The sequence below is a fragment of the Clytia hemisphaerica genome, unplaced genomic scaffold (assembly GCF_902728285.1).
Source record: "Clytia hemisphaerica strain Z4C2 unplaced genomic scaffold, Clytia hemisphaerica genome assembly, whole genome shotgun sequence".
In the NCBI taxonomy this organism is placed as follows: Eukaryota; Metazoa; Cnidaria; class Hydrozoa; order Leptothecata; family Clytiidae; genus Clytia; species Clytia hemisphaerica.
Genome location: NW_027103841.1, coordinates 311,000 through 332,929, shown reverse-complemented (window position 1 = coordinate 332,929; position 21,930 = coordinate 311,000). Strand labels below are relative to the sequence as shown.

At 36.5% G+C, this 21,930-nt stretch overlaps 1 protein-coding gene across 1 annotated transcript; it reads left to right on the top strand.

Annotated features, from left to right (window-relative positions):
• The first annotated feature begins 2,518 nt into the window (after positions 1 to 2,518).
• Positions 2,519 to 5,383, top strand: LOC136807505 (zinc finger MYM-type protein 1-like). Its single transcript, XM_067064089.1, has one exon. The coding sequence runs from the start codon at positions 2,519 to 2,521 to the stop codon at positions 5,381 to 5,383; it is 2,865 nt and encodes a 954-aa protein (XP_066920190.1).
• Positions 5,384 to 21,930: the final 16,547 nt, after the last annotated feature.

Genomic DNA, 21,930 nt, shown 5'->3' with positions numbered 1-21,930 from the left:
TCGCTTCCAGTAGATTCGACTTCCTCAAAGACTCTTTGTAGCTTGGATAGATGTGATTGAGATGAGCAGTCATGATCTTGAATGATTGATGATCGATCTTCCCCTCCATATCCTAGAAGAGGAACGTTTGAGCTGGATTCTTGAAGCCGGTGGGTAAGGAAGATGGAAGGGAAGTTCTTGTGTGTTTTGGTAAAGACATTATGTGGTCCTCCAACGACACCACGTTCTGCGTTTGGACTGGCAAATGAAGATTCAAGGTTTTGGTTCCACCAGATGACTTATAGTGCTTGTGAATGTCCTCTTCAACTTGCTTCAACTGATAGATGGGAAACTCTGATGTGATTTGCTTGAGACAGATGCCTGAAAGTGTGGTGGTACGTCCATCGTGAAGTGGTAGATCGACGTAGTATGATCCAAGTGATTTCATAGACATGTTACCAACGCCACCGAGTGGAGTTCGTCTATTGTCCTTCAGCTTGGCGTGTGGTCCAAGGAGTGCTACTGCCTTTTCAGACAATATAAAGTGGCTGCATCCGGAGTCGAAGAAGATATTGAGTTGGTTCCCATTGACTTGAATTGATTGTAAAAGATAGATACCTCTGTTCTGGATGGAGTCTCGTGGAGAAGGTGTTGCCACGTGGGATGATTGAACATGGAAGGAGAGCTGGATTTCTCTGGAGAATGTTGGTAGGTTGGATGACTTCATACATCTCTCCTTGAAGTTGTCAAGAACTTCTTGATTGGCATCATCATCTTTGTGCATCTCACAAACGAGAACATGATTCTCCACAGGATATCTTTGATGGCTTGGATGTGGACATATGTACTTGCGCTGGCATCGTCCTTCTTGGTGTTTGCCTTCACTTGCCTTTACTCCAGGAAGAAGGCATTGATGACACAAATCCTTGTCGCGAATGATCTTCAGTCTTGCGGCTGGTGTCTGCCCGCCAAAGTAGGAATCTCTTGGCTGTCGTTTTGTCTTTGGTTGTGGAGGTGCATCTTTGCGATCAACTTTGAAGTTATTGACAGTTGATTTTTGCTATTGAAGACTTTCTTCTCTTTCAAGGAATTTGAGCAGACGTTCCCAGGTTCCCTTTTCATCTGGTTGATCGCCATTGATACTTGACAGGAAACGTGTGAGGCGTGCATCTCCAAGGTGAGCATAGATTGTTGTAAGTGTCTCACTGTAGTAGAGGTTGGGTTCGATCTTGTGACGTTTCGCCATTGACATAACTTCTCGTAGCATATTGGTGAAGGAGCTGATTGCGACAACTAACTTCTCAGGATCCCTGATCTTTGATAGGTCGGACTTTGTCAACACTTGAATCTTCTTCATTAGCATGATCTTGGTGTCGCCGTATGCAACTTTCAATCTCCTCCAGATCTCATCGATGTCGGTGAAGGTTCTCACTAACGTTAGGGCTGGCTCTGCTAAGAAGTTGTTCTTCAGAAGATCAGGCAGAAACTTGGCTGGCGTAGATTGTAGGTAGAGTTTTTCAAAATTATCCTTGAATGTATAGAAGTCAACTGAAGAATCATACCCATGGAATTGGACGAGTTTGATGTTCAGGTGTTCTTTGTAGTAGTGCAAATCTTTGTCGAGCTTTCTATACGATATCTCCTTGTTGACGTTTGTGATGAAGTTGTGTTTGAGAGAATCTAATTTTACAAATCTCTCACCAATGTTCTTCACTAATAACAATGTCTCTGCTTTTGTGATTGGTGATTGTAGGACTTCTTCATACTTTTAGGATAACTTTTCGAACCTCTTGACGATAGAGCTGTTTTCGTTCTTAAATTGGACAAGTTCAACATCACTTACATCGTCAAGTTTCAGGTCAAACTGTGTCTTGAGCTGAATCATGGTGCGGTCCAGTGTTTCGAGAGCAAAAATAGTAGCAGATTCTTTAGCTGTTGATTCAATTGATTGTTTCACATGGGTTGCAAGCAGTAGCGTGGTGGCAGGGGGGGCAGGGGGGCAGTGCCCCCCCAGCGAGCGTTTTTTCAAAGGGGCGCCGAAAGTGGAAGGGCGCCCATTAGCCCTTTCTAAAACTCGAGTAACTACTAACTCCCTAACTAACTTAGACTGAAATGATACTTTTTTACTGTGGCGCCCTTTCTTGTTGCTAAGAAACGTTTAAAAACAATAATTTAAGTGGACCCAGAAGTGAAAAAGAGAGAGGAAATCTTTATTATAATTTCATTTACTTTGTTCGATTTTCTGTTTGATTTAGGTGTTTCTCTTTATTGACACACAATTTTCTCTCCGTTTACCACCTCTAAATACATTGTGGGTCTTAAAAGGAATAACAATAGAACAGATGTCCTCCAAATTGAGCTCGAGAGATGTGCACATGACTTGTATGTGTGCGAGTATGCTTTAAAGATATATTGAGAGATAGCACGAAAGTACAGAAGTAGTATAACAACAAGACAGACAAAGAAAGAAAGCAACATAAAGACGAGTACTTCAAACAAGAAAAAGAAAAGTGGATGTCAAAACCGAAAATTTAAAAAGATGCGATTAGACGAGGAAGCGAAGTATAAAGTTCAGATGGACAATTATTTCAAACCAAAATCTCATGAAAGTACCGTAAATAACAACATAAGCGAGACATTAATTCAAAATCAAGAGTCTTCTACACAGTCCTTTTCAGAACAGCTGGAGTGCTCGTCTGGACCTGGACTTGGTTTTGAACCACAAATGATTGAAAATAGTACTGATTTTGAACCTCGTAATGCAAGCGTAAACTTTTCTGATGACATATCTTCAATGGAAATAGAAGACACGTTTATGATAGAACATCGTGACCTTGACCCTCAATTAGAACACTACGACCATCAATCAGAATCTTCGGAGGATGATCAACATGATGAAACTAAATTTGATGACATCGAAAAGGTTTTTAATGTGTCTTCCGTTCTTGGAAAAAGCCTAAGCCACGAGGAAAAACTAGCCTACCTCAATCAAACCCCTTGTCAGCCTTCAAAAACTGAATTAAGCAAAAGACAGAAAATGATAAAAAACGTTAATAGACACTGTTCTGAAACTGTATTTTTTCGAAAAGACGGGTCGAATCGATCATGGCTTACTTACTCGCTTGAAAGTAACGCGTTGTATTGTATCCCATGCCTTTTATTCTCTGACGAAACTTCCCGAGGTGAAAGTCAACGTAAAAATCAGGGAAGCGCATTTGTCAAAGAAGGATTCACAAATTGGTGTAAGCAGTACACATCAGTACCAGATCACGAGGCATCAACTACCCACATCAACTCAAAGCTTGCCCAGGTTATGTTTCAACAAAAGAAATCGATGAGAGATATTTTGGATGCCCAGGATAAAAAGCAGGAGGAATTGAGAAAGCTGGAGGAATTGAGAAAGCTGGAGGTTGAATCGAACCGAAAAATATTGAAGCGAGTGATAGACACTATAGTTCTCTTAGGGAAACAGGAGCTTGCTTTTCGAGGACATCGAGAGTCCCTGGCATCTGATGAATCGGTAAACAAGGGAAACTTCCTAGAAATATTAAAGTACCTTGCCAGCTACGATGATGTGATAGCTGCCCATTTAGCAAACGTGGAAAAGTCCCATTTTGAATTAGAGGAGAAAAAAAAGGGAACCAAGAAAGGCGATAAGGCACGTAGGTTTGGTAGAGGTAACAAGTTGACTTTCTTAAGCAATGACACACAGAATAAGCTCATCGAAATAATTAGCAAAGAAATTGCAAAAGAAGTGGCAAATCTCATCAAAGATAGTGTAGCTTGGGCTATAATTGCAGACACAACCCCAGACGTTGCTAAGCACGAACAGTTCAGTTTGTGTGTTCGTGTTGTTGAGAAAACTGGATACGTAAGTGAACATTTATTATTTTGTACTCGAGTTGGTGGTACTACCGCTGAAATGTTGATTAACCAAGTGTCGAAAGAAATGAAAACTTTACAGATATCCTTCGAAAATGTCGTAGCGCAAACGTACGACGGTGCTTCTAATATGTCGGGAAAGTACAATGGCCTGCAAGCAAAATTTAAGGAGCTTGCTGGATCACACATCATTTTCATTCATTGCTATGCCCACAACTTAAATCTCGTCTTGAGCGACGCTGCTACCGCTTCTGTAGGCGTTGAACAGTTGTTTGACAATTTACAGGCATTATATGCCATGGTTTCCAAATCGCAACCAATTCATCAGTTATTTGAAGATTGTCAGAAAGCACTAAAGGAAAAGTCAGTTCTTTCTTTAAAACGAATCGATACCGTACGTTGGAGTGCCAGGGAATTTGCTTTAGATATTTTTGTGAAACGTTACGATGCGATTATAGAAATGCTTCAAAAAATCGTGGGTAATGTTGGGAGGTCTTACAAAGCAGAAAAACGAAGTACAGCAGATGGGATGCTTAAGCTATTTTCAACGAAGCAGTTTCTAGCAACAGCTTATCTGTTTAAGGAGATCTTCTCTATTACCGGTCCGCTAAGTCGAAAATTGCAAGGAACTAACATAGACTTTGGAAGTGCACTAACAATCCTCACCGAAGCAGAGAATCAATTAACAACCCTGAGGAGAAATCACCAACTCATTATCGACAACGTAGAATCTGAATTCGAAGGAGTGGAATGGGAACAAAAGAGAACCCCCAGAAAGCGAAAACCCGCACCGGAAATCGTACAAGGAGGAGACAGTGAAGCTGAAGAAACAGTTGAATCAACTCCAACTGCCCAGGATAAATGGCGAATCGATGTATTCAATGTTGCACTCGACCAAGTTACGTCAAGCTTAAAAGATAGATTTTCCGATAGCAAGCACGTACTGGAAGCATTTACGATCTTCTCACCAAGGTCGTTTCCTAATTTCTTTCAAATCTATCCAACGACGAGTCATGTCGAAGCAAAAGTCAGGAAATTTTGTCAAACCTATGAGATTGATTCATACCGGTGTGCTTCGGAATTGTTTAGCTTTGCGAAAGCGTTCGAAAAGTTCAATCTTGATGTCATCGAAACGAAAGCATACGTAACAGATGATTTGGCTGATGACACCGATACCGATGTTGAACCAAAAGATGATGTCGATGTCACCAAGAATACGTTTATTGATTGCCTTTCAATTCTAACGAACAGTACTTACAAGCTGATCGACGCCTATCCAACGCTCGTTCGTGTTTACTCTATCGCGGTCGCTATTCCAATTACATCGTGCTCTGCCGAACGGTCATTTTCCACATTGAAACGTATCAAGACCAGATTAAGATCTTCTATGCTGCAGGAAAGGTTGGAGGGACTTATGTTGATGTCAACGGAGAGAAAAATTTTAATAGAACTTGATCGAGATAATATAATTGACTTACTCGGAAAGAGTTCACCAGAGCTTTCAAAAGCACTCATTTTGTAGATTGATTAAGACCTTGTTACTTTCTTACTTTTCATTCTTTCTCACTTCTTTAGAATTTATAGCTTATTCTTTTGTCTTCTCATTTTCTATTCGTTATCGTTAGTCCTAAGATTTTACATCATACGCGTTTTAAACTTTTTAAGTTCACAACAACAGAAAATTAAGCTAAAATACTCGTAACACAGGAAGATAAAAGTTAGATATTTTTAATTTCGTTAAAAGGCCTAACTCGTAGCAACTTGAAGAAAACAAACAGTTTTTCTAACTATATACGTCGTATAGGATTCTACCTTGGAAAATAATTTGTGTTTAAGAGGTTTTTATTCTAAAATAAAATAAGAGGAAATAAGCTTCATTCACATTATTTGTATCTGTATTCTCAACTTAATTCAACATCCTTAGAAGTTTTTGCCTAAATAATGAATTCTTAAATTCGAGGGGGCGCTTACTAGCAAAAATGGGGGCGCCAAAAAGGACAAAATGCGATTTGTCCCCCCAGCAATGAAGCACCCACCACGCTACTGGTTGCAAGTTGGCGGATGGATGTGCGATGACTCTTGTGTTCTTTTATGAGGTCATCAACTTCTTGTGATGTGACACATGCACGAAGTGGACTTTCATTGATCAGGTCATTTGCCTCATCTATCAGGTCTGTTATATCAGAGTTGGTTGTGTCAGACTCTGACATGGTTGGTGAAGGTACGTTTGAAATGTCTGATTGGTAAGTAGGCGCAACTTCAGATTGAGGGTCTGGTTTGTATACGACTTGTCCAGTTGAATCAAGTATATCGTACTTGATTGGTTTGATATTACGTTTAGGTCTTGATGACATAAAGGTTGAATGAAGATATATTTATGTACCTTGTTGAAGTGATTTGAAGTGGGCGTGTCACGATGATGATCAGCGTGATACAGTGATTGATTCTATCGGTTTATTTGATTGGTCGATAGATACAATTGGTTGAGTGATCGATTAATTCGGTTGAGTGATCGATTAATTTGGTTGAGTTGGATTTGATTGGATTGGTTGGATGATCTGAGTCTGTTTGAATGTTGTCTATCGGGTGCTTCACAGACTATCACAAATAGGTTACGTGCTTGGAACCATTTATTGAGAGAGGGTTCAAACTGAAATAGATACAAATGAGTTTATAAATAACTGGAAAATAAATAAAATTGAATAAGTATGAACGAAATCTAAGTCTATGTATAAGTTGAGTCTAAATTGAGTTGAAAAATATATAAGTCTGAATTCATGAAAAATATCTAAGTCCAAAAGTTTGAAAAAAGACTAAGTCTAAATATCTGAAAATATGTCTCTAACCTAGGCTAACCTAAAGTTCATTCAAGGCGAGGCACAATGCAAACAAAGAAACAAAAAGAGAGAAAACATGAAAAACAACGTACCAGAGTGGCCAGAAGTGACAGCTGGAAGCTGACCAAGATGGCTGAAAGCCAAATGACCAAACGTAGACAAAGTCTGAATGTGCAAAATTGAATTGACAATTGAAAATTGAGATATTATTTAAATAAATTTGAAGTTTTGATCCAAAACATCATGTCTTGACTCTTCAAGGACTTATGAGTGAAAGAACTGAGTGAGAAGTGATCCTATATTTATATAAAAATATTGATGATGTCATCATAAATGTACTTGAAATGCTTTGGAAATAATATATGTACAAGAAATGGTTTGGATCTAGCAAATGGTAGCAAAAATGTAAACAAAAACTAGTCTGCAAAAATGCTAAAATGAAAATGGTAGACAAAGTAACAAGAAATTTAAAAGTAAAATCATGCATTATTTTTGGTGCTTTTTAGCTTAAGTTTTATAAATTTTTATCTGGTTATTCAACATGGTAAGGCATTGAAAACTCAAGGACAAGCAATTTCTAGTAAAAAATACTTTTACCAAAAGTTCTTACAAAAATCATGTATTGCATTATGACTTTTAGTATTCAAATGTTCAGATACAATTGTGGTAGCCATCTAGGCAACGCTGTGTTTATTTGGAAGATTGGAGACAAGTTGAATCTCATGAAGCAGTGTGAAACGTTGATTATGATGAGAAAATTGGTGCCCACCTTCGAAAAGGAATCCTTGGCTTGAGCAAATGCAAAAGAATTATGAAAAAATTGCCAGTATCACACCTGTTGTAAGACGGGGCCTTGTTGCATTTTTGACCGGCAAAATATCAAGGTACCTTTATTTTTAATGTTTACAATGACAAACCGCTAAACAATGACAGAGAAAGCAAAACTATTGAAGATAGACAAACCACAATATGATATGAATACACAATACAAACAATATAAGCTAACATCAATTATAAAATGTACTATCTTTTCAACAGCTTCACTGACAATACTGGGTATTGACAATTTTACAATGACTGTGACAGAACAATATGACATTCACCTGCAAACAATACAATACAGCACCTGACCCCGAGAATGTAGGTGAAATTTGAATCAAACCTGAGAGATATAGATTTGCATTTAAAAAAATATTGAATAGTTTAAACGAAATTTTGAACTCCCAAAATCCTTTCCCAGGGGTTAGTTTCATTACTTTTGATAGATAGGCTAATTTTTTTGGTCCTTGAAGTTGACTCCCATTTTCGTTATAACCCCCAGAATGTAGGTTTGGTTTTATGGCTTTAAATCCAGTAATAGTAAAATGTTGATATTTTTTCGATTGAAATAATTATAACAGGAAATTTTAGAAATATTTTATGCCAAAACAATATTCTAAAGAGCTTTTGTTATTCTGAAAATTGGATTTTTTCGCTTTTTAACCCCCAGAATGTAGGTGAAAAGATTCGGTTGCTGAGAGCGAAATTTCAGTATTCATCGGAAATTTTTGTTCTCTAAGTGAAATTCATACTTTAGAAATATACTCTGACAAAAAATTACAAAGATATTAATTTTATTGTGCTACAAATGATGAAAAGTAAAAGAAAGGACGAAAAGAAGAGACAAGAAAGTTGTTTTTATTTTGTAGGTTGAAGATTCTGTGTTAAAATATGTGAATAATGTAACAACACCCCTGCCTCACAGCCCCGGTGGAACTTTTCCCACATCGGGTCAAACATTTCTACTAAATTCCCAATGGGGATAGAAATTCTATTGTTCCAAACTAAGGCAAATTTTCCGATTGGACTGGGGTCCCAGCGGGTCTGGGACACGTCGTAAAAGCTTAAAATGCCAACATTAATCATCTCTCAGGTAATACTTTCATGTTATGAAAGTACAACAAAAAAGTTTTGTATAATTTGACAGACTTTTTATGTCGGGTTATGAAGGCTCCCAAATTGTAGGTCAACTAACCCCAAATAATAGGTCAAACATTTTCGTTAAAATATCTTTTATATTTTCCACATTTCCTTAGTTTATTAGGAATAAGAAAATACCGTATCATCATAACTTAATTCCAATAGATTTCGATTTAGAGAGGATTTATTTAAAAAATGTCTCCATTCGAGTAGTATCCAATCAACTTCGATTCAGATTTTCCCCTGAAAAAATCAATTCAACTTAAAATTTTATGTCTAGAGATAATCAGTAATATGTAACATTTTGCACTGAAACAACTTTTTATGAAGTTGAACTATCGTTAGGCTACCATGCTAAAAAATGAGAAACCTACATTCTCGGGGTTTACTACATTCTCGGGGTCAGGTGCTGTACATATATTTGTTAAACTGAAATTTAAATAGTAAGGTCATTCTTTGAGATTTTGTTTCACTGGCTAAATTTCTTGTTTGTCTTTTAAAAAGTTTAAACAGAGAAAGAACTCTAAGTATAAGGACATTGAAGAAATAAATTAATGTGCAACCATTTTAATGCCAATTTCTCCTGCATTGATATATTCATGTATTTTTAATAGTTCCCCTAAGGTACCAAAATATTTTTTTTAGTGATAAGTCAGAAATAGATGAACAGTTCGAATTGTTTACGTCCATGGCAGTTGGAGAAGAGGGTGAAGTGAATTTGATTTAAGACAAGCGAAAATCCAATGAGGGCCGTCCGGAAGGAAATTTTAAATTGTTTTACGACAAATTGGACAAATACTTGGAGGAGTTTGTTTGGTAAAGCAGCTGAAGAGAGAAGGAAGAATTCAGCAACCCCCATGCCATTAGCCGTCTCTGTTGCTCAACTTATTAGAAAGGCATTTTAAAGATTACATATTTTTAGTCCTGAAAATTGAACAAATTTGCCTGGCAATTTCTCTAGCTCATCTATCTACCAAAGAAAGACTAAAATTTCGCACTTGAAACACTAAGGTGGTTCTTCATTCAGTTTCCGGAAGTACAGGCAGGTACACTAATTAGAATTAAAGTGAAATAAAAGGTTGACCTTAGATCCGTTTTAAAAACATAATATAATCAATATAATTAATAATATTTGATTATTTTCAGGTATAGGATTGATTAGCAAAGAATGGCATCGCAGATGCACCGATTCCATCCGAGACCAGTTCGATACCAGTTCATGCCTGACCATTCAAATAGAAAGACATCAAATTCCCACAAGAACCTTTTTGATATTATACACAAGATACAAAGTAGGCAGATACGCAAATATCACGAGGATGCACATTATGTCAATGCTTACTTCTTGTGAGTTGAACTGTTCAATATCATATAATATATAGAATTTAATTTTTTTGCTCTAAATTGCCTCTTTTTGCTTCTTTTTAATCCATTGTTTTTTCCAATAAATTTCCTTACACTGACCTTTCATTCAGGAATGAAAATTGTCTATTAGCTTATGAATGGAAGTGCACACATTTATTTGACTTGAATTTTAAATGAATCACGTGAAAAAATTATCGACTTGCATACATTAAAAATGCCAATAACCACAATCGCAAGGCATTAACGAAGAGAAACGTTGAACTTGAAGCATCCGATCATAATTACCATGTGGCAAATTTTACACCCTCTGTTACATTCATGGTTGTCATTCCAGAGGAGGTGACTAAATCGTTTTTCACAGGACAAATCTATGTTGGAATCAAGGACTCTATATTCCATGGGTCTGATCCTAGGCGACATATCGTCAAGTTGTTTAGTGCGGTGAGAACAAGAAATATCCATGTGTTACCTTATATGTGCATCTTCTCGGATGGTGGGGGTGATCATAACATTACCTCTCTCTTTGTCCAGTGTGTTTTGCTTGCTTTATTTCGCATTTTGGATCTCGACGTATTAAATGTTGGCAGGTGTGCACTAAATCAATCATTCATAAACCAGGCAGAACGTTGCATGTCTGTTCTAAACATTGCTATGCAATGTCTCTCTTTAGAAAGAGACTATCTAGGAGAATATGAAGATGCTCTTAAAATTTGCAAAACAATGAAAGACATTCGCTCAAAGGCCAAAAAGCATCAAGGGCTATCTGGTGCCTATTAAACCAGTCTACAGAGCACAAGTTAAAGCAATGCTATCAATCCATGGAGTTGAAAGGAAAACCTATTGAGACATTCGACCCTTCTCGTGACACTTCAGAGATAGCATCGTGTTGGTCAAAGATTGAACCAATGATCACAACAGAAGGTGATATACCGCATAACAAGCCGAAATTACCAAATTATCCATCTCGTCAGAAGTCCTTCTCCGACCATATGAATGAAGGCTTGTATATGCTTCAATTCAGAAAATGTGGTAATGCTAAATGCATTTTTGATGAGTTGTATGGCAAGGTTACTACCACTGAGAAAGACTATCCTTCCTTGAACACCTCAGGAAAAGATCATCAGAAGAAAAATGCGGCTGGGTAAGAAAGGTTCAATTTTTTAAATTAGTCTTTAAGATACTTTCTTTATGACGAGAAGGAAAAAGTCCACATTTAGTTTCTCTTAATCGTAATTTCATAAAAAGTTGCCGCAATAAGCAGGGTTCAGACAGACCCTGGGAAACCTGGAAAGCTCACTAGCCTCTGTAGCCTGGATATCCAAGCTCAAAATTTTAGAAAAAACAAAAATTACCTCAACACACAAAGTTCTAAAATTATAGAGCTTGGTCTCCCTAGAGAAAGAAAGTGCAAACCCATGTTTCCTAGTCAACCCAGGGCAGCAAAACAGAAATTAATATAAAGCAGTCTTACAAGATCTAAAACTATTTAAAACATCCAAAGATTACACCAAAGTCCATAAAAAAGTTTGCATGCATTATCTTGACCAACCATGTTTTCTTGGAAAATGAATTTGCCTCTGTTTTCTTCTTTTTCATGTTTTCATGTAACAGAAAGCCCTATCTTCACTAGCAACAGAGGACTATCCTATTTTTGCTTTAGAATTGCTCCGCGCTGTGTAGATTGGCCCTTGCGGCTTTAGCGAAGTGAGCGCAAGCAAGCGGACTGCATTCTCTTAAAGAGAATGCAAATCGCTCTAGGGAGACCAGGCTGTAAACCAGAACATAAAAATATCAAAAACTAGACTGTGAAATAGTTTACAGCCTGGCTATCCAGGCTATAGCCTCTGCTTCATTAAAATATATTTTTCTTCTACATAGAAAAATTTTTCTTATGCAATGCAATTATACGTGCTATCTTTTTACGCCTTTTTTGAAGTAACAAAGTGATTGTCGTTTAATGAATTTGTGAAATGTAATAATAAAAATTGAATGGTATGAAATAAATTTTCTTTTCAATGCACCTGTACTTCGAGCGCTGTTGTTAATATAGGGTTTCGTGGAAATAGGGTTTTCTGTGGTTATGGGGTCTCTGAAAAAAACTGCGAAGGAGAGTAGTTCGTATTTTTACAAGGGGGTTTGCTCAATTTTTTACGAAATATATCATGTTTACTAAACGGCCAAGTAGCTTCAATTATATTACCTTTTGATTTTTAACTTTCTTATTATTGAAGAAGGTGAAAGAATTAAAAAAAAGAAAGCTTAATTCAGCAAGTAAGTATCGTAAATTGCTTAATCAATACTTTTGAGAATATTTTTTTCATTCTTAAAGTGGTTCATGTTGTGTTAACTCCCTTTTAACTGCATCAAAGATCTATTTTTTTGTTCGTCGAACGATTGTTATCATTTTCATTTTGGAAAACGTGATATTATCATAAGCATAATGAGGTAAGTAAAGTTTTACACATCCTAGCAATCAGGGATTTGGAATAAACAAATCTCTTCAAGGGTTTGCGCATTTTATAATAAACGCCCTTATCAAACGCTGACCATCTCAGTATTCGGGTTGGGAATATTCTCTTAAAGGGTTCTGATATTATAAACACAATATAGAAGTATCAAAATACTTGGTTAAGACGTTGTCGCGGAAATACATTGGGTTTTTACGTTTTATAAGCACAACAGCGATACCTAAAGTTTTTATTAGGATATCTTGGGACACATGTTTTCGTGGATATAGGGTCCTCATCATATTTATAAGCACAATGTCAGTATTAAGTCTAACTAATAAACAAGTTCTTGTGGAGAGGGTCCATTCATTTTATAAGCACTGTAGACGTTATAATAGGCCCGATATATAAAAAATCCTACTAAAAGTTTTATCGTGGATATAGGGCCCTTACGTGTTATAAGCACAACAACGATACCTAAAGTCTTTATTAGGATATCTTGGTGAACAAGCTCTCGTGGATATAGGGTCCCTTCATTCTATAAGCACAAGAAATGTTTTATAAGTCACTATTCATCACTTCTTTTGGAAAACAAGTTCTCGTGGATATAGGGTCCTCAGATTTTATAAGCACATTATCAGTATTTACCTTCTAACTTGGTAAACAAGTTCTCGTGGATATAGGGGCCCTTCATTCTATAAGCACAGTAGCTGTTTTAATAGGTCCGATACATAAAAATTCCTACTAAAAGTTTATCGTGGATATAGGGTCCTTACGTGTTATAAGCACAACAACGATACCTAAAGTCTTTATTAGGATATCTTGGTGAACAAGCTCTCGTGGATATAGGGTCCCATCATTTTATAAGCACAGTAATTGGTGTAATAGGCCCGAAGTATAATAATCCTGCTAAAAGTTTTATCGTGGATATAGGGTCCTTACGTGTTATAAGCACAACAGCGATACCTAAAGACTTTTCTTGGATATCTTGGTGAACAAGCTCTCGTGGATATAGGGTCCCTTTATTTTATAAGCACAAGAAATGTTTTATAAGTCACTATTCATCACTCCCACTGGGAAAACAAGTTGTCGTGGATATAGGGTCCCTTCATTCTATAAGCACAGTAGACGTTATAATAGGCCCGATACATAAAACCGACTGCTAAAAGTTTATCGTGGATATAGGGTCCTTACGTGTTTTAAGCACAACAACTATTACAATAATAATAATCAGTTTTTATTTGACGTCAGTTAGTCAACACGCATATTTTGTGTAGTTCTTCAAAAATGGTTGAAATTTAGCAAAATCAAAAACATGAACGAAAAAACCGACAAAAAGCAAGAAAAGCAACCATTTGAAGAAGCTAAACAAAACCAAACATGCACTCCCACCTCCTGCTCAGATGATGATGACCAAATCCGTCTAAAGTGCCGAAAATGCCACCGCATGGTACACTACGAGTGCACACAATTACCGCTTTATCAGCTGCAAATTTTTGCCAACACTTATAACGAACAATATCTATGTCAGAATTGCGTGCGGATAACAAGATCTCTAATGAGTAAAATAGGTGAGAACTCGTATCATATGATGCAGAGGGAGATTGAGAAGAAGGACGACGTCATTAAAAAGCTCAAAAACCAGCTAGCCAAGAACCGCAGCCTTAAGAACGATATCGAAAACATCTTAACCAATAAGATGGCTGACTTTGAAATAAAAACCAAGCAGATTATAAAAGAAGAAATAAAGCAAACGACGAATTACATAGAGAAAACATCAGAAAAAACATACGCTGAAATAACTAAGAAACACAAGGATAATCTCAATCAGTGAGAGGAACACCAACAAGAAAACAAGAATGAAGAAAGAGACATCGAATCAAGAAAACGAAATATTATTATACATGGAATGGTGGAATTAGAGGTAGACAACAAAGAGGAACAACAGAAACAAGACAAAATAGATATTGAAGGTATACTAGGTAACATTGGCGTTCAAGATATCAAACCGTCCCACCATCATCGCATTGGACAAAACTGAAAAGGGCTACATTGGCGTCCAATAGTTGATCTTAAAAAGTAAGAGGAAAGAAAGGTAATGCAAAATCTGATAAGTGAAACGATTCAATGAAAATTGGTTGGTTTAGCATCACAGACGACTTACCTCACGAAAGAAAATTATTAAAGCTATGTGCCAAAAGGCAAAAAAATGAATTCAAATGACATTTGTTTGGCATGTAAAGAGGAAGCCTAGAACAACCTCGGCTAGTTCGAAAACCTAGGACAAAGACCAAAACAACGTCTTTTCTTCTGTCCATATCTTCTGACGACTGGACGACAGATGAAGAATTAGACAATTTATAAATCTAAAATTATTTCGTAGAGGTCGATAGACCTGTGAAATATAATTCTATGAATAAATAATAATAACAATAATGTTACCACCCCTCAATTCTCTCGAACAAATTCTGTTCTGTTAACCATGTCTTTTTGTTTCAAAAGTAAAATCCTGTTTGAGGAGTTTTGACTACATAATAATTCATGCACGTTAATTTACACTACTTTCAGTTACGGTACCGGAAAACCATATAAAGTGTATTCATGGAGAAAAGGTATTTCTGGCAAGCAAAATAGAAGTCGTCATGCTTTATCCGATTGCAAGGATAATGTTGTGAGTGTTTTTCTTATTTGAATTTAGATTTCGGTAACTGTAACTAACGGTAACTCGGACTTTCTTATCAGCTGTTACTTATTCTCATGCCTAATAAGGGTTGGGGTTATCACGTAAAAATGGTATTTTGAAGTGTTTAAATGAAGTTTCCGTTTTGAATGAAACAAAAGTCGTTCATATCCATAATGACATTTTCAAATTTTTTTTTCAGCACTGTCTAAGAAAGTTCGCTTCATAAAACTAATAAGAAACATGTTTTTCATTTTTCTTCAGATAGCCGTTTTTTCTGACAGCCTCCTTCGACCGTATGTTGAGAGCAACCAGTTGGATGCTCCTGCAAATTTTTACATAAATTCCACCCCTGGTGGAACCGTTGAGCACATCCGGATTGACTTTGAAATGTCTCATTTGAAGTAGTTCCATCCAGTTTATACTTTGTTGTTGGAACAAACAACATCGGTAAAAACCAAAGTATTAGAAGCACTTATTAAAGTCGCAAAGGAAAGATTCCCTTCGACCCCGGTAAGCTTTTAATTTGTTCATCTTGATTTATTTTGCTTTGTATTTGGTTTGTAGCTGAGATGCCCTTTTAGGACCTTTAAATCTTTTTTGTCCCCTGAAGGATTACAAATAAGAAAGAGTCCTTAGAACCCATGTTTGTTCTACAAGGGCTAAGTTTCGATGAAAGTCCCATCAAAAGGGTCCCAAATTTACCAAATTTTTGACTTTCTTCCTACATTTTTTATCCAAAATTAGAAATTTTTGAAAACCCGGTTGCAAACACCTGTCATCTGTATTTTTTAAACTTCCTGATGTGGCGGTTAATTTTTCACCTTTTGTAGTTAATCTATCAGGTTCAAAGTCCCAATACTAACAGTTTATCTATTGCGGTTATAGATAACATTTGACTCAATACCACCGAGACTCGATTTCGATGTAACTAAAACAAATACGGTTTTGCAAGAGGTTACGTCTCAAACGAATACGAACTATTTGACAATCGAACTGGACGTGACCGACTTGCAAACCTGGAAAAAAAGAGACACAGTCCACCTAAGTTTTGATGTTGGACTGCCAAGACTCATGGGCCAGATAGTCAAAGATGCAATGAAGCCATCAAAGCAAATATGTATAACTCTTTTTCACTATATTTTATATTCATAGAATTATATTTCACAGGTCTATCGACCTCTACGAAATAATTTTAGATTTATAAATTGTCTAATTCTTCATCTGTCGTCCAGTCGTCAGAAGATATGGACAGAAGAGAAGACGTTGTTTTGGTCTTTGTCCTAGATTTTCGAACTAGGCGAAGGTTTGTTCTAGGGCTTCCTCTTACATGCCAAACGAAATCGTCATTTTTTGAATTCATTTTTTTCGCCTTTTGGCACATATCTTTAATGATTTTTCTTTCGTTGATGGTGAAGTCGTCTGTGATGCTAAAGCCACCAATTTCATTGAATCGTTTCAGCTTATGCAGATTTTGCATTATCCGTTCTTTTTCCTCTATACTTTTTAAGATCAACTTGATTGGACGCCAATGTAGCCCTTTTTGGTTTTGTCCAATGCGATGATGGTGGGACGGTTTGATATCTTGAACGCCAATGTTACCTAGTATACCTTCAATATCTATTTTGTCCTGTTCCTGTTGTTCCTCTTTGTTGTCTACCTCTAATTCCACCATTTCCATGTATAATAATATTTTCGTTTTCTTGATTCGATTCTCTTTCTTCATTCTTGTTTTTCTTGTTGGTGTTCTCTCACTGCTGATTTGAAATTATCCTTGTGTTTCTTCGTTATTTTCAGCGTATGGTTTTTTCTGATGTTTCTCTATGTAATTCGTCGTTTGCTTTATTTCTTCTTTTATAATCTGCTTGGTTTTTATTTCAAAGTCAGCCATCTTATTGGTTAAGATGTTTTCGATATCGTTCTTAAGGCTGCGGTTCTTGGCTAGCTGGTTTTGAGCTTTTTAATGACGTCGTCCTTCTTCTCAATCTCCCTCTGCATCATATGATACGAGTTCTCACCTATTTTACTCATTAGAGATCGTGTTATCCGCACGCAATTCTGACATAGATATTGTTCGTTATAAGTGTTGGCAAAAATTTGCAGCTGATAAAGCGGTAATTGTGTGCACTCGTAGTGTACCATGCGGTGGCATTTTCGGCATTTTAGACGGTTTTGGTCATCGTCATCTGAGCAGGAGGTGGGAGTGCATGTTTGGTTTTGTTTAGCTTCTTCAAATGGTTGTTTTTCTTGCTTTTTGTTGGTTTTTTCGTTCATGTTTTTGATTTTGCTAAATTTCAACCATTTTTGAAGAACTGCACAAAATGCGTGTTGACTAACTGACGTCAAATAAAAACTATGACAAATATGCTATACTATGATTGGATATATTACATCATTCCTAATCTTATTTTAAACGAACCTTACATTCACAGTTTCTTGCTTCTATCACAAAGTTCAAAGGTGGTGAATCCTTTTGTAAATTCTTATAAAAAATATCACGATACGCAAGAAGCTTCCTCATGACTTTTTATTCGGCAAAAGCTTGCTCCAAGATCAAACTTTTTTTCATTTGTTTATACTAGCATGCGAAACTGAAGAAAAACGTGCACACGAGCACTACCACACTTCTACCACCATCCCTGTTGGGAACGTTTTCTGGTCAACGTCATCCAACCTTCGGCTTTCTCGACCAGAGCTTTCAAAAGATTTCGTTTTCCAGAGGTTAGTTTAATATTAAAACATAGATAAATGTGAGATGATGACGGGGATAAGGAATAGATATAAACTTCTGTCTTCATGACACTAAGCAAACTACTCGAAATAATTTCCCTTTGATAGAACGGCCATACTTTGGCAATTCATTATGATCCAGTCATACAACTTAGCTTCGAATCAACTCCCAGAAATTTTAAAATCAGAAAGAGGGTTGTTATAGAAATGGCTCTACCCACCCCTCTTATAGGCCAATGTTTGACAGACTGCGATACATTAAAGGTCTCATTGTTACATTTAGTGGCATTCAGTTCTATAGCTCCTGCCAAAGTTCATCTGTCTCCCATTCTACATCCCATAAATCTTTCTTTCTATAAATTTTATTACTTCTTTTCAGTACGAAACAAAAAAGATTACCATCACTTAGGTACGATATATTTTTTAAACAGGGTCTTATTAAAGCTCGTGGCTATCATTTTAAACTAAAAATTTTATCCGAACTGTACTATTCAGCCCCGTCTATAAGATATCCGGTAGTAGGGGGTAGTATAGAACCCATCCACTCTCGTTACATCGCAAGAAAAAAGGTTTATCTTACAAACTTTTGATACATTGGCGTTATAGGCTTGAAAACTATACCAAAATACCGCTCAGTACGCATCACGAAGTAATGTTGAAGACAAAAAGCATTAAATCTTATTTTAAAAAGGTTAGTTTAATTCCAAGATATTGCTTCCTCCAATATTTTCGATATTTACAAGAAAGATTAAATAAGTTATTTTCAAATGACTTTATCACCAAGACTAATCATCTGTGAGTATAAGGAGCAGAGAACTACTACTACAAAACGTTCCCTGATCCTGCAGTTCAGATTATCAGACATCAATTATAATTAGGCCAAATTATTGTAGTAGCCTTACTTGAGGTCACGGCATTTCCCCTCTACTCTGTGACAAGTACCCCACTTTTCGACTTTTTGGTATGTTTTGAGTTGGGGTTTTCGGCTCTTTGGGTGTAGGGATTGAAAAGCCAATTGGGGGGGGGGTACTTAGGCAAAAATAGATGCTGGGTATGTGCGGACGATAAGGGTCGGGTTTTTCACCTTTCAAAGTCTCTTTAAGGGTTACAAAAATCAGGAAATTTCAAAGTAGTCTCTCTAAGGGTGGGAAAAATCACGATTTTTAGAGAAAAAATTGGATTTTGAGGGAAAAAATTACAAAAAAGTCCCACTAAGGGTAGCAAATTTTTGAAAATCAGAGAAAATTTTTCGAAAAAGTCTCTCTAAGGGTCACTTTTTCACTTAAGTTTGGTCTCTCTAAGGGTCGGTTTTCGGAGGTCCCGTCCGCACATACCCCTCATTCACCAACCCTAGTACCCCCCCCCCGGGCTTTTAATATGAGTTAAACATTTTTTATCTAGAGTTTGATATGTGTTTATTGCGAGCGGGGTAGTTCGTTAAGTCCGGTGCGTCGGCAGGGTCCTTGACGAATCAGGTGACGATCAAACATCTGTCAATTTTAAAAACTTTTCATCTACATTGTCTCAGCTGAAGTCTCGCTGGCAACCTGACATTTTCAGTCAGTTTCTCCACGATAAAGAATCAACCATTTTAAAGTGGTTTAAACTACCAGTATCATCGTTTATTTTGAAAAACAATGATTTTTCAGATGAGCTAGCAGTTGATTTTAAGGACCGTCTCGATTACGAAGAAAAATATGATGATTTTAGAGAGGCAAGAAGTATTTTCGATAAACATTGTTCTTCTTCACACAGTCTGATTAAAATCCCATTGATGAAAAGAGCAGGAAACATGTCACATGTTTTCACTCAGGTGATGGACTTATTTTTTGAAGAAATTTAATCATGTGTAACCGTTTCATGATAAAGTTATTCGTACATTCATACTTCATACTTCTTTTCAGTGTCTCGTATTTTGTAGCTTTTTGGGGTTTGACGGTAATAGCTTTTTTTCCGTCCGTGTCTCGGTGTTCGAAGAAAATAGTAATTCGATTTCGGTGCCAAACATGAAATGAGGTTTTTCTTATCTGTCATAAATGCATGTATATATGTACATTGTTTGATTTTCTCGTTGAACTGATCTAAGTCTAGAGCCAAAATTCAACTTAAGTTTCACTGCAATTCCATCTCTTACCGCTACTTTTTTCATCAAAATGAATTTCTCAGTGAAAGACACACGAAATGATTATCGCTTTGTCAAGAGGCGGCCCTGAATTCTCACTCTGATGCAACCAATCAATCATTTTTACAATTCAGAGATTTTCTCTTTAGATTCACTACTTTTCAATTTTCTGATTACTATATTCTATTATCAGACCACTATATTATATTTATTTAATTTAAATGAAGAAAAAGGCCGTAGTTAACGAACCTTCTATCAGGGTTTTTCAGTTATGAAACATCAGACTGAAGTCGCTTTTTTAATCGCCAACAGGTTAGAGGCAATGAAACTGGATTTACGGGATTAATGCAGAAAACGTGTTTAATATTTAAATCCCTGTATGTTTTATTATCATTAACTTGTGTGAAATTTTTGTAATAATACCAAATTTATGCAAAAAAGAATTTGTTTCATTAATTCAATAGTTCCTTACTTAAATGTGTTAGTTTTGGCGGGGGTTAAATTTGGCGGATTTTGCGGCTTTTGGGAAAATTAAATTCCCGCCAAAATAAACAAAAATCTTTATCCACAAAATTAAATCCCCGCCAAATTTTACAAAGCCTGCCATCCGCTAAATTAAGTTACCGCTAAAAATTGCACTTTGGCCAACCGCCAAATCAAGAACACAATACACGTAAAGAACCTGGTATTAAGTTTCCGATAGAATGAAGGAGATTTATTTGGATGTTTTAATGTAGAGTTTACGATATTCGAATTTACCCATTAACGATATATATACTGCCCTTTCTCTTTGGGCTTAAAGGCTCCCTATTTATTGCAGCGTATTCAGCGAATGCAAAAGTAACCGGGCAATCATCCAAGATTTTGGATTTTTCCATAATCTCCGTCCAATCGTCTCAAAAAGAACCACAATTTCACCACCAAAAATTGTTTTGGAATTCAAGGCTTTTGTCAAAAGTACCGGAAATCTGGACTATTTGGTGCTAATTCCGAAATTCCACTCGTTTCTTTCCTAAGTTCCGTTTTTCCGCTCTAAAATTGCCTAATTTTTTGTCTTCGACAGAGGACCCAATTTCAAAATTTCCGTCAAAATTTTCGTAGAATTCCACCACTCTTTTCGAAAAAAAGATCGATTTTGCTCATCCGCCAACCGTGAAGCCCCCCCCATATACCAATCAAATCACGAATAAGACATTCACATCGATGAAACATAGAAAAGATTCCCTGTAAGAGTGCTCATAAGTCTGTCAATAAAGGGTTGCAATCTTCGTAAATTTTGACGTTGGTCGAATTTAGATAATTGACTCAGGAATTGGTGTTTTAGAGTCCACGAAAGCCTTAAAATGTTCTTAACTTAACTTGTTTTTGATATTTTGACCATCGAAGCCTTTTATGTTCTTATATAGTTTGTTCATATAAAAAAAACGTGTATCCCCCCGGAATAGTAGTAAATTTTTCTTTCACCGTTTATATGCGAGTCGGCTTAAAAGCTAAGTGTCCCGCCCCGACCCAACCACTGACCTTTCTAAACCCTACCTCCAAGGTCTATATAAAGCTCAGCAGCCCCGAACTTCTTATAAAGAAACCCCCCTGTGATACATACTTGATTGGGTTTTTCTTATAAATAAAACCATCACTTTCTCTTTTTTTATAGGAAAACCGGCTTATAGAAAGATGTCATAAACTGTTTCTTCTTATAAAAAAAATATAACATTATTATTTTACAGATGGTTTTCCTCTAATCTACTTTATTTTATCTATTGTATTTGAAAATTAATACCCCCGTCTTCCCCTTATCTTAGAAATCAACACACGAAGGAGTGTTGTTTACAGAAAACATCTGTGAAAAATTAATATCTTCTCTCTTTTCTCTTTAACTATCTTTTCTATTATCTATGGGACCGCATATCCACGAGAGACCCTATTTTA